The 13,232-nt window shown below is 41.0% G+C and overlaps 1 protein-coding gene and 1 long non-coding RNA gene across 6 annotated transcripts in view; one reads left to right on the top strand and one right to left on the bottom strand.

The window, feature by feature from the left end:
• pde4cb (phosphodiesterase 4C, cAMP-specific b) overlaps positions 1 to 13,232 on the top strand; it is a 131,565-nt gene that overhangs the window by 68,394 nt on the left and 49,939 nt on the right. For 2 of the 5 annotated variants that reach the window (XM_033621126.2, XM_033621124.2), the window contains exon 1: positions 6,213 to 7,372. The exons of the other annotated variants lie outside the window; for them this stretch is intronic. In XM_033621126.2, the coding sequence (XP_033477017.2) occupies positions 7,137 to 7,372 (236 nt within the window). In that variant the 5' untranslated portion in view covers positions 6,213 to 7,136. Of the gene's footprint in view, positions 1 to 6,212; positions 7,373 to 13,232 lie in introns of those variants that run through there. 5 annotated transcript variants of the gene reach the window in all.
• On the bottom strand, positions 424 to 13,230 carry LOC144463676 (uncharacterized). Its single transcript, XR_013491718.1, has 3 exons — positions 13,092 to 13,230; positions 11,525 to 11,636; positions 424 to 2,158 (listed from the first exon to the last, which is right to left on the bottom strand). It is a non-coding gene; the product is annotated as an uncharacterized LOC144463676 (long non-coding RNA).

The following is a 13,232-nucleotide window of genomic DNA, read 5'->3' as shown; positions in this document are numbered from 1 at the left end:
AACAACTGTTAAAAACTGTAAAGATTTACTTTGTTCACTATGTAAAGTCACACTCCCTCTGTGTGTGTCTTAATCCGAGCATCTCTGTTTGTTGTTGTGGTAGACAGTCTGGCTGTGCGTGCATCTTAGTGCATGTGAGTACTGTGTGGCGAGCTAATTGCACTTCCCTCATACAGAGGTTAAGGCTGATAACAGGATGGGGTCATATTTATTTTGCCTCCCACACGAGCTGTTCTGCTGCTGCAAATACTCACCTGCGTACCAAATTTTTGGCATTAAGTCGTTGCCAACAAGGCACTATTTACTTCAGTGCCATTCTTCTTTAGTGAATCATTTTGCCTTGAAAAATGTAAAGGAAAGTATGTATTTATGACCTGTTTTTAATGATTTACATCCTGGCTTGAAACAAAGGGGCTTGTGGCTGAGAGCCGGTGACAGGGTAGAGAAGCCGGAAAGTAATCTATTTTTTCAAACTGATTTCATAACATTGGATTACAGGAGATATCCTGAAGCTCATGGCTGTAAAAGGCTAATTGTTGTTTACCTGGGTTAATGTTGATGAAACCTCATATTGGGTGTTGCACATTGTTCTCCAAAGAGAGGCGACAGAGGCAGCGAGAGAAAACCTGCCATCTTTAGCTGAAGGATGTTATTTAAAGCAGCACCAGGCCACCAATTAAGTCATCATTATCTGAACAATGAATAACCAAATCTTACTCACATTATCGCTGAGAAGTATTGTTGTCTTTATTTTTTTAAGCAGGTAGAAAGCATATTTTAAAGGAACAAAACTGATATTTGTTTTAATATACTCTACATAATAATCTTTGTGTGTGTGTGTGTGTGTGTGTGTGTGTGTGTGTGTGTGCGCGTGTACAATTTTACATAGTGTTCCAGCTCTTATGGATGCCCTTTAACTGAGACACAGTGTCTAAAAATATTTGTGTATTTTCCTCATCCCTCCCTTTTTAGAAACATGCCCAGTGATGAATGTTAAGAGTTTTCAAATGCCACTGGTAATGAAATCCTGCTTTGGAGAAAACATTAATACCTAATACTGTTGATAAATCTTTAGAGTGAATAGGCTGAATTTGATGGTTGTGCTGAAAATCTTTTTCTTTTCTTGTCTTTTTTTTTTTTTTTTTTTTGCAGGATGCTGAAATCAAGTTATTCTCCTGAGTTGAAATATGTGATTTTTCTTCTTGACGGAGTGAAAGTATGAGTTATTCAGCCCTCCTTCCCTTTCAAATTGTCATTTTGTCAGTCACCTTGATGAACTGTCATCAGTCATAAAGCTGCCTACACACACAGTACTGTATTTAGTCTGAGCTGCACTTACAGATGACAGAATCATTACAAAGTAAACAACTCAGCTATGATACGTTATAAAACAGTTTGTCTGCTGTGTATGCAAGAACTGTTTTTTCTTAAAAAACAATATAAATATCAGGGGTGTTACAGAAGTCATGTTTCAGTGGGAGTATTGCACAGCCTGAAAAAAAAAAAAAAACACATGTAGAAGAATATGTCTCTTTAAAGTTATTTCAAAGTTGTGTGAGAGTCAAAGACAGATAAAATCCTCCTGCTGAGGGCTGAAGGAACATTTTACCACCTGGCAACTTTGGTGAATTATTTTCATTATAAATATAATTTACGTAGTGTACAAACACTTTCTCAAAATGCAACAAATCACAACAGGCTATAAAACTGAAAAACTCATTCATTTTCTGTAATTGCTTATTCTGTTGGGGGTCGTGGGGGGCTGGAGCCTATCCCAGTTGTTGTTGGGCCAGAGGCTGTGGTACACCCTGGACAGGATATATAGAGACAGACAACTATTCACACTCACATTCACACCTACGGGCAATTTAGAGTCATCAATTAACTTGCATGTTTTTGGTTTGTGGGAGGAGTACCCAGAGAAAACCCACGCTGACACGGGGAGAACATGCAAACTCTGCACAGACCATGAACCAGGAACCCTCTTGCTGTGAGGCAACAGTGCTAACCACGACCCCACCGTGCCGCCCACATAATAATAATCATATGTGTATAAATATGACTAATAATAATTGCAGTAGTAGGAGGAATCAGACAGGACCACGGCAGCAGTGTAACCACGACACATGATTCAGACCTAGCTGCGATATGAGGGAACCTGCAAGACAGTGGAGAACAAAGGTTCCGGAGAAGAAGCTGAATTAGTGACATGCAGTAAAACCAAGTAGCAATATGCAGTAACAGGCTATAAAACTGAAAAGCATCTCTTATTCCAAAAACTGAAAATGCCCCAAAGCACATAATAATGATAATAATAATAACTAAAAAAAAATGTGCCTTAGTTCCACCTTGGCTATATTTAACCATTGAAAGCATCCCAGCATTTGTCATCCTGGTGATAGGATCATCTGGGTGATGCTACTGAATGTGCATTAGCATGTTCGGTGTGTTTCTGTTCACATACCCCACAACAGTGAAGCAACACGGACACACTGTCCTCGTCTTATACCCAACCCTCTCTCTGCACTGTTGGAGCTGATGAGGAGCCACAGGCGGGCTAAACATCATTGCTCCTTCCTTGGCAAAGACATGCTGGTGATTTGCCTAAAGCAGCCTAAGTGCAACGAACACCGGCTGTGTCACATGACGCTGCAGGGGTTTCATTTCGGTGTCTGTCGCACCTGGACCTCAAACACAGCAGAAGTAGTCATCTTGATTTCTACACCAAGCTCACTGCTGACCACACCCCGTGCCTTACTCATTTAACATGGTTTAAAATATCCTGAGAATCAGTGGAAATCTACAAAAAAAGGTGCAGGTGTAATCTTTAATCTTTTTTTGTTACATCTGTATCAGATACAGTTTGGTTCTTAGAAACACTTATTGTTTCTGTGTTGTTGCCTATTTCTAGATCTGCATACACCCAAGTAACCCCAAATCTCCCTTCTCCTTTTCATCTCCTTCACCGCATCGCCACAAAGCACCTGAAGGGTCATTCATTATGAAAGCTAAAATCACACGCACGCCCACTTTTAGAGGAAATCTCTTTTTTATTAAAAAGACAGCCTTGAGAGATTTTAATCGGAGCTGCTGCTGGCTCAGGAAGTGAGAAGCATTTCGCTCAAATGAAATTGTATTTATGTAGTTAGGTTGTTTCCATCCCTTTTTATTAAAAGTCCTTGGCTGAGCATGAGAGAGACAGTATGATGCAGTTACACCTACAGATAATGGAGCTTAATGGATAAAGCAGCGGCACGCTTTTCAGGTATCTAACGCAAGTTGATCTGTGTGTGTATGTCTCGGCGCAACCAGCACTGCTTGTGTGCTTGTGTGTGTTTGATCTTGTGTCGGCGGTGGGAGGAGGAAGGGTATGTGAGTCAGCCGAATAAATAGTTCCATGTATCCTTAGTCGCTTAAAGAAAAGACACAGGATTCAGCTCCTCGTTTTTCTCCCCATTGACTCATGATGGCAGCAGTTTGATTGACTCTGCCCACACGGTCTACAATTTTTTGTGTTTTTAATTATCAAATCCCACTCAACCAGCCGTATTCAGTCACAGGCGTAATGGTAGACTGTGTTAGAGATGATGTGGAGTGTTTCCAGGGTTAGAGGTTGAGAAAGCACTGGGGCCTCGTATTGTGGAGATACATAACTTATTTTAAGTGCAAAGAATATGCATGAGCACTTTTTTAAATCCCATTTTAACTGCATATGAAGTGTATGTACAAGTGTGTGTGTGTGTAGATTGTGAGTGGAATGGAAGCATTTATTTTTATTGCTATTTTATCACTATTTATTACCCAAGCCCGGTCCTTGAGTGCACCTGAATTTCCTTATATGTTTGTACAAGGACAGCAAAGAAATCTGAAGTCATTTGGATGCTGTGTGGTGCCTTGGAAAAAAAATTAACTGATGATCTAAAGTTGGACTTCTCCAAGTCAAATCCCCATAGGATGATTTGACATTTTGTTATCCTGAGTTTATGTCATCTGGCTCATATTAGTGTATTTGTCTGCCTAAGTGTGCTTGATATATATTTGTGCGTGGGCCCCATCTGCTGGTCACATTTGGCGGCTCTTCATACAACAGCTGTGTTTTTGTTAGTGAGCTCATTGCAGTGACCCCCCCTGACCCCTCCCGAGTTAAATCAGTACTTTGGCAGTGGGCCCCTCAGGCTCAAGAGCCCTCCTCTCTCACTACTTTTAATGCTTCGTTAAAATGGATGCAGAGTGACATAGTTATGAATATGAATGTTGGAATCATTTTATGATTTGCCATAAAGATGTGAATGCTCTTTAGATACTTTACAGACGCAATTAAAAGGCGTACATTGTGGGTTTTGAAGGTCCAGTGTGTAGGATTTAAGTGTATATATGGGCAGAAATGGAATGTAATATAACAGATATGTAATAAGTACCTGAAAATAAGAATCAAAATGTTTTTGTTACCTTAGAATGAGTGGTTTATATCTACATAGGAAGTGGGTCTTTGTCTACGGAGATTGCCAGAACAGATAAAACAAAACACTGAGCCAAGATAAGGACATTTGCACTGTAGTTTGCAGCCTCTTTGCAACGAAAGCATTGAAAAACACTGACTCCTTTTGATGTGAAACTGCTTTAATTCAGTGTCTTTACTGGTTTTAATCACCTGTTTTGTTTGCTTTGGAGAGGAGACCTCTGCGAATAATTCAGTTCCTGGTAAAAACCTCCTGAACCATGAACACTAAAGGAATTCTAACCAGGAGAACTCTCAGCTGGTTACAATCTGCAGTCCTCACCACTCCATGCCATTAAATCACCCTCAATCTTACACACTGCTCCCTTAAGTATTGATCACATTGCTCAGCACCATATGGCACATGATAACACTGATTAAACCTATACCATTTGCTGTTCTAAACATTGCGCTTTTAGCTGTGATTGAATAAACAAAAGGAAAAGCACTACCAACAGAAACCCAGACGACTTCAACATAAAACCTCAGCATTAAGGCATTGTAGTCACACTGTTTGATTGGCAGATTATCTCTGATAATTGCAGTGCAGAGATGGTGCAACAATGAATGTCTTGATGACAAAGAAGGCTAAAAAGAGGTGAAAAAAGAAGAAAGGATCTTGTGTAAAGCACTTTTAACTCTTTGAATAATGCCTGAACTAATGAAAGAGATTAAAAATCCTGTGTATGTTTCACAGTCACATTGTCTTGATCTATTTTCTGATGAGGGAGTTATTACATTGAGACAGATATGTGTTGATTTAACCAGCTTTGTTCTCAGATCACAATCAGAGTGAAAATATTCCAGTATTTGCTTTTGTCTGCTACCATCTTAGGCACACCAGTGCTAAGCATCAGGCCAAAATACTCCTATCAGCCATATGCAGCAGAATCCTGACACAAAGCCAACCATTGGCAACCTTTTGTCTTTCGAATCCAAACATGAGTGGGCTTTTTGCTGGACTGCTGAGGGCTCGATGGGCTCTTGTTCACAGGGGCAGGTGTGATGATTCAACAATGAGCAAGTTGTATCCATGGCAAACCACCTAAAGATAACACTGGTCCGGCAGAACTATGTTCATGCTGACCATCTTCGGACCTTCTGGTTAGATACTACACCAAGAGCGTTATAAAGTCCATGGCTGATGTGTGAAGCCCTGGATGCATGGTTTACACTAGTTAAAGATAGTGTGCCTGCTGTTAAAAGTACCATTTGAACCTTTTTTTTACATTTTGTTACATAATAAAATTCAGTTAAAATAAATTTAATTTAAATTTAATAAATAAATTTTCAAAACACTTTGAATAATGGATAAAGCGGTGAAAGAGATTCAAAATCCTTTGTATGTTTCACTGACCAATTGTCTAGACCTGTTTTCCAATGCAGGAGTTATAAAACTAAGACAGAAATGTGTTGGCTTAACCAGCTCTGTTCTCAGATCACAATTGGAGTAAAAATATTCCAGTATAAAGGTCATACTTGCTTTTGTCTGGTACCATCTTAAGCACATTAATGATAAGCATCAGGCCAAAATAGTCCTGTCACCCATATGCAGCTGAATCCTGACAGACAGACAGACAGACAGACAGACAGATAGCCACTGGTAACTCTTCTGATCTGTGAACCCCTGATACTGAACATAGTGTGAACCTGTGTATGTGATAAACAGACGGGGAATGCATTGTAAGGTACATGTGAGGCACGCTTACGGAGTATTAATGAACTGACTTGTGTAATTTAGGAGCAACTTGTATTTACAGCATGCTACTTATCAAGGGAAATGTTTAGGTACAAGCAGATTTAGGACTTTAGTTTGTGTATTTTGGCTGAAATCACAAGGTTTTGTTTTGGGTAGAGGAGGTTTGGGTCACTGGCTGTCTGTAGGTCAAAGATGAAACTTGATCTCTTTTTCCATCTCCCCTCACCCCCGTTGGGAAAGCACTATTCACTTGAGATAAGACATAAAGTTTCAGTGACATTTCCGGGGTTCCTGTTATCTTTTATCTCAAGCGGGCTCTGTTTTTAGACAGAGTGGAGCCCTGCTGACCGGCATAATAAAAACATAACCAGGCTGCAGCCTCTCAACGCAACGCAGCTCTGGCATGTGTCCACACAGGCAGAGCTGTAATCACTGCTTAATGTTTGTGCCCTGATGAGCTGAGGAAGGACACAGATGTAAACTGGCGTGCTTGGTGGTTGCCAGTTTACTCCTGCATGAAGGGAATGCTGGTCACAGCTAGCTCACCCTTGGTACAAGCTAACAACGCTATAATTCAGGCCTGGCCATATTTAGGCAGGGCTCAGTGCTATGTAAACAGAGCTTACTGCTGAGGGGAGGGCTCACTCCTGCACTCGTGTCCGTGTCCATCAACAGTGCTTGCACATAGCTCTGTTGTGAAAGGTAATAAGATTCTCAAGCCGTCAAGGAAAAGTGGATCTGAAGAATTCAGAGACTCCCACAAGTGTGTCTTAGTATGTGGTGCATCATTGCAAGACAGACTTGAGAGGTATTTCATGAATCTCTTTGACGAACGCTGCTGCTTTGAGATGGACGACCTGGAATACCTGTCAGGACTGCAAGGGCTGCACAAGAGATTCGCATAAGAGACCAGGTATCGTTTAACCTTTAAACGGCACCATGAGTGAGACACTCTGGGAAAGCTCTGGGGAGGCTGGTTCCTTCCCACACAGCAGCACTCAGCCCACCAAGTTGAAACCGCAGTCAACGTCTGGATCACCCTGTGGATCCCCAAGGATGTCCCCCTGCAACTCTCCTCGAAACTCCCCCCGACACTCTCCTCTGCTGTTCCGCAAGCTCCTCATGAATCGCAGCATCGCCCTGCAGAGGCGCTTCACCTTGGCACACACACCCAGGTAGTATTAAAAATGAAAAGCCTTTGGCATGGATGTTGAGTGGTCAGGATTTACAGGACAGGGACCCTGCTGAACCTGAATAAACTCAAGTTGTTTCACGGGGTTAATAGATACAAGGGCATGTCTCAGTATTACAAAAGCTGCTTTTTCACATCATCAAAATGTGTGTCATGGGTTAGCTGTGGCAAAAAAAAGGCCCATTGTCTGATGGGAAGGTAACTGTAGGGAATCATGATTTTGGTGACGTCGGGCCGGTGTCATCTCAATGGACCTCATTGTTCTTGCAATGAAAGAGAGCGTCTTGTTTTGTGCCTAAGGTGTTCAGCGCTGCCTTCATGGAGGCCTGGCATAGGTCAAATGGTGACGAGAAAGGATCCTATAGAACTGGACTGCTTTTCTCTGACCCGAGTTTCTGTGTAGCAGAGACAAAGCTGAGTTCAGACGGATTACGGACACCTCACCACAGTAAACCCAAGGCTGACGCTTAATGCTGTGCCATTTGTTCCTCATGACTCAAACAGGCGTCATGTGTCTCTTTTACGTCAGATCAGATTGAGCTGAATTAATGTTGTTGCGACAATGCATGTTTGGTATTTTCATGTCCCTTGTAACATAAATGTTTAAACATATCAGCAGACCTCGGGTATGTAGGGAGATCATTAGCCGTTTCAGAGGAGAATGTTAAGTATAGATATCAGCGTGACTTTTCTGATTTCTAAAATAGAAACTAACCATGGCAGTGCGAGAAAAAGCAGTTCTTGTGGGTAGTGACGAATGAAATAGATTTTCCATGTGCACAACCGTGACCTGTATGTCATTTGAGGAAACGCAGAGAAAGCTGCATGGAAAAGAAAATCACTCTGCTATCGGAAGCCCTCATTCTTCAGACTTGTCCGTTAACACACAGCAAAGGGTATAATTTGAGCCATGCAAGTTTAGAAGTCTGTAAGTGATGTTTTTGAGAAACTGTTAAATTGAATTACTTGTAGAACATGATTTAATAAGCTTTAAAAACATTTTAGGCTTTTTTTTCGTAGAATCGCAATGCTGCATGATGATCTGAGTAATTGCCGCTCTTACAGATAGCTGTTTCATCTGAAGAGGACTTTAATACTGTCAAACAATAGCGTTTCCCACAGTTATCTCAACAATGTTGTCCTAAGTCATTTGATATTACATGCTGTCACCATGAGGCTGTGGGGGACTCTTTCATGTGGCTACATGCTGTTTACAACAGTAGTCTTGGTTTTATTCCTGTGGTTTTAATCGAACCTTCTCATTGTCAGTTTCATATACAAATGAAATTAAAGCTAACAGGGGAAAACAAAGATTTAATAAACCTTTGAAAACCCAGAGGAGTATTGATATTACAGTATGATAAGGTGTGGCATTTGCATTAGAATTAGTTTGGTTACATGCATAGAGCATATACCACAGACACCACACGCACCTCTGCTTCCTCTCGTTACTCTTCATTAATCCAGCTAATGTTCAAGCTGTTCAACCAACACTTTCTTATTAAACTGTGATGAGAAAAGCTAACTCACAGCCGGATGTCAGAGAAAAGTAATTAAAGTTAACCAAATCTTACCAGGTGTGTCAAAGAGTAAAATTAAGCTATTATATTATAACTGGAAATCTTGCTGGGAAGTGAAGTGCAATAAAGAAGACTGACGACCGGAGGAACGGCTGTAATGTTTGTGTAAAATTCATAGTCAAAAAATATAATTACACTCAAAAATATAAATTTTCACAAGAACATATTGTGCAAACTGGTTTATTTAATCAGGTAAACATGAAACCTATGGGTGCCTCTACCATACACCGTGAAAGCAGATACCTGTAGGCTGTTCAGGGTTTTTATGTTTTCATATTTATCCTATTATCTCAATGCCTGGATCCAGTATCCTTGGATGAAATTGTGAGTTTAATTCCCTGCAAAACTCAAGCCAAGAAAACTTTTTTTTTTGGCAATTTTGCCGATATTTGACTCAGAACAGTAGGGAGGTGATTGTACAGAGGGTACATTCAGGGGTGCAGGTGATAATATGGTCAGTGTCTTAAACATTTGGGCCAGCAAGAAATCAGGCAAACTTAATTTATGGTGCACCTGTAATGCATTTGTGTGTGATTTAGACCCCGCAATAAATACTGTAAGCACTGCAAAATCTCTATAGAACTATTTTTATGTGCACAGTGAAACAGTTGAGCCAGTGTTTCAGTTGCAATGTGTAAGTAAATAAAAAAGGGAATATGAAATAATAGAAATTCATGAGTAATATAAACATAAAATCCCCCACAAGGCTTTGGTCGATCAAGGCACTACTGAAGGGTAGGGCACATCTAAATGTGCTTAGATTACTTTACAATAAATTGTTTAGTTTTAGGGTGTTACACCAGGCTCAAACATCTGTTATTTATTCTAGTATTACTTCAGTTTATTGTTCTTATAAGTTACTTTAGACTGTTCACATGACGCACAAGTTATACCACATTTGGAAGATAATCATGTATGTCTATACAGCATCCTCTTTTTAGGTCACAGTGTTCACGTAGTGCTCAGGGAAGTGGTTGTGGTGGCTTTGACTGTTGCCACGTAACAAGTGTCCCTCCATATAAAGCTGTTTAAGATGTTTGAAACCTTAAGTGTTAGCAGTTTGAAACACAAGCTCTACCCTCACTGCTGCCAGTGGCCAGTCCTCTCAGCTGCAAGCCATGTGGAAATGGAAAATATGGCACAATTAAAAAGTTATCAGAATTTTGTCCTGAGGTTTGCATTTGCTTCGGAAATCCATAAACATGTCTAGAATGAAAATATAAATATTTCCTCTGCAATGGCACATGAAGATCTTTTTTCTTTATTTTAACAATTATTTCAAAGACTTGACTTCAAGCTTATAATGTTTTCACAGCCTGGTACTGGTGAGATTTCACAGCTGTTTACTGTAGGTTAAAACATTATTGCTAGGAATCTGTTGTTGGGTTTCAGATGAGAGATGTGGGTGTGTGTGTATGGCAGGGGTGTAATCTCACCTCTGAGCCAATAGTCTATTGGCTGAAGCACCATCTAATACTGTAGCTTCTGACTTACTTTATATAATGTGTGAAAAGTCAATGAGTGCAGAGAAGTGAAATTTATTTTCACACTCCTCCTCAACTATCTCTCTGACTGTGGCAGATTCTTAAAGTAGTAGTTAGGTTTTTCCTTTCTGATTTTCCTTTCTCATAAGTTTTTAAAGTAACATCACCCTGTTGAGTCCCAGCGATCTTTATAACCTGTCGTTTGTGTGTGTGTGTGTGTGTGTGTGTGTGTGTGTGTGTGTGTGTGTGTACTAGGGCACGGTATCGTTACCTTTGAGATATCAACCAAAGTAATACAATAAGAAGCAGTATCACAACTTCCCAAGTCAAATGACAACCTTATTTGATCTTCTTTGCACCGGGATCCAGCAGGGAGTTGGGTTGGTCTAGACTCCCTGCTGGATCAGCAAACTTTCTGTTGCTGCCATCTCCAGAGGCGCTCTACTTTAACTACTTTAAATGGTCAGTTCAACATCTGTCCCAGTATGGAGCTCACTCTCTTGCAGTATAAGCTGCAATCTGTACAGTCTGTGGTGAAGTTGAGGGTGTTGGCACTTCAGCGTGCCACCAAAGGTTCAAACATGGCTGTGCTACAGGCCACTCCAATCGCTTTATGGGTTTCAAATGAAGTACTCTTTTACTTTTACTTTCACTTTTGTTGGGGAGCATGTTTGCTAACAGTAACCAATAATCCAGTATACCTTTAAGTATTCAGTTTTTCCATCCATATTTTTAAAATGTATCTTTAAAACATGTACATGTAGACCAAAGCTGAGATGTTGATGCTGATTCTTGTAATTTGATGATAACTGACTTTCGATTAATCCTTAAGCAAAAATCATAGACTGTATGTTAAGGTGGACGACATGACAGCTCCCCAAAAGTGAAGCCGGCACATCTCAATCGACCCCTGGTGGCTCGTTGCAGTACAGGTCATAAAGCCTGCCCTCTCCGTGTTAGTGGATGCGACATGGGTCAAACTAAACACTCAAAGTGTACATCAAATACATTTTTCCCAAAGATAGTTTCTCGGTGACACAGTTGATGCAGTGGTTAGCGTTGTTGACTCACAGCAAGAAGGTTCCTGGTCTGAACCCGGGGTGGGGGGGTTCGAACCTTGGGGTGGAGTTTGCATGCTTCCCCCATGTCAGAGTGGGTTTTCTTGGGGTACTCCAGCTTCCTCCTGCAGTCCAAAGATATACAGGCTAGGTTAATTTGTGACTCTAAATTGGCCGTAGGTAGGAATGTAAGTGTGAATGGTTGTCGGCCGCTTTGTGTCAGCCCTGCAATAGTCTGGCAATCTGTCCAGGGTGTACCCCGCCTTTCGCCCAGTGTCAGCTGGGATAGGCTCCAGCCCTGCTGCGACATCTAATAGGATAAGCAGTTAGGGCTAATGAAAGAATGAGATAGTTTCTGTCATTACAGGTAGTTTTTTCGTCAGGCTGCTGTATATTTAAGCCCAGCATTCTCTGATTCCAGTGCCTCAAATAAGAAGATTTGTTGCTTCTCTTTGTCATTTATCATTATAAAACGATTTCTTTTTGTCATTTCGTAGACTAAACATGGAATTGATTAGTGAAAAAATAATCTGCGGATTAATCTATAATGAAAATAAATGTCAGCAGCAGCCCAAATTTATACCATCATGTGACTGTAAAACTCTACACTTTTTGTTAATGTGAGATTGTGTTTGTTTGGTACCCTACCCCTCCCACCCTGCCTGGCACCAACTCTAACAATATCCCCCTGTAATTATGTAGCTGCAGGGCAGCAGAAGGAGGGTGTTGGGTCAGGCGGCCCGTTGATCTCACGTGTCAATGAAGGCTGAGCCAAGCTAGCTCTGCCAGACACAAAACCACCCGCCAGCCATGCTTTAGAATCAGATCTCCCATTTTCAAGTTAGGACTCACAAAAACATTTCTCTGTAACTGTCTAAATGTAGAAGTATTTTCAGTCTCTCAAAGCTTAGAAAGCTTAACTTATACTTAACAACAAAACTTTTAAGCGGAACCCTTGCATATTCATCTTTGTGTTGGATATCCTATACAAAACCTACTCCTTGACAGCTCTAGGGGACTCAGTGGGCTGTCCTCAGCGACCTCAGGGGACTCTGCATGCTCTCACACTGCTAAAGGAAGAGGTCAACCCTCGCTGACGCTACCCTGCAGTAATATTGCTCTCAGCAGCAGCTCAGCCCTTCCCCTTTCCTGCATAACAGAGTGAGTGACTGACAGAAGCAGAATAACAAAGCTGCTTTGAAAGTTTGTAGACTTCTCTACAGATCTTCTATACCATTTGGAGCTGTGCTACTAAAGACCCTTTCAGGAATGAAGTCAATGTCACGTCTGGGATTAGGTTGAGTATTTACAGCAAGGAATCACTGAGAGTGCAGAGACAGCTGTGGAAAGTCCTGTGTAGCTCAGTCTACACTTACAACAGCCTTTTCTGCTTCTTCCTTCTGGAGAGACTAATTGAATATTACACTCTAGTCAGCCTTGTTGAGTCTTGCCTGGGACTAAAGAGGAAGAACTCTGACACATTCCTCAATGTTTTTTTTTCTCTTCTGTATCTTGAGGTACTAGGGATTAATCAGATCAATCCTCAATCTGACTGTGTCCGTTTTGTTTTCATTTCTCACCTGGAGTCTTCCTGCATTTTGGATTATCACAGCACAAACCCTCATGGAGTCAATCCAGAACCACCCGGTGGTTCATGGGAGAGAGATAACAGACTGAGGTGTAAAGTTCAATAATCCACAAGAGGCTTGGTTCAGATGTGC

The sequence above is a fragment of the Epinephelus lanceolatus genome, chromosome 6 (assembly GCF_041903045.1).
Source record: "Epinephelus lanceolatus isolate andai-2023 chromosome 6, ASM4190304v1, whole genome shotgun sequence".
Taxonomy (NCBI): Eukaryota; Metazoa; Chordata; class Actinopteri; order Perciformes; family Serranidae; genus Epinephelus; species Epinephelus lanceolatus.
The sequence above is the reverse complement of the archived record's forward strand: the minus strand, read 5'-3'. Positions and strand labels throughout refer to the sequence as shown.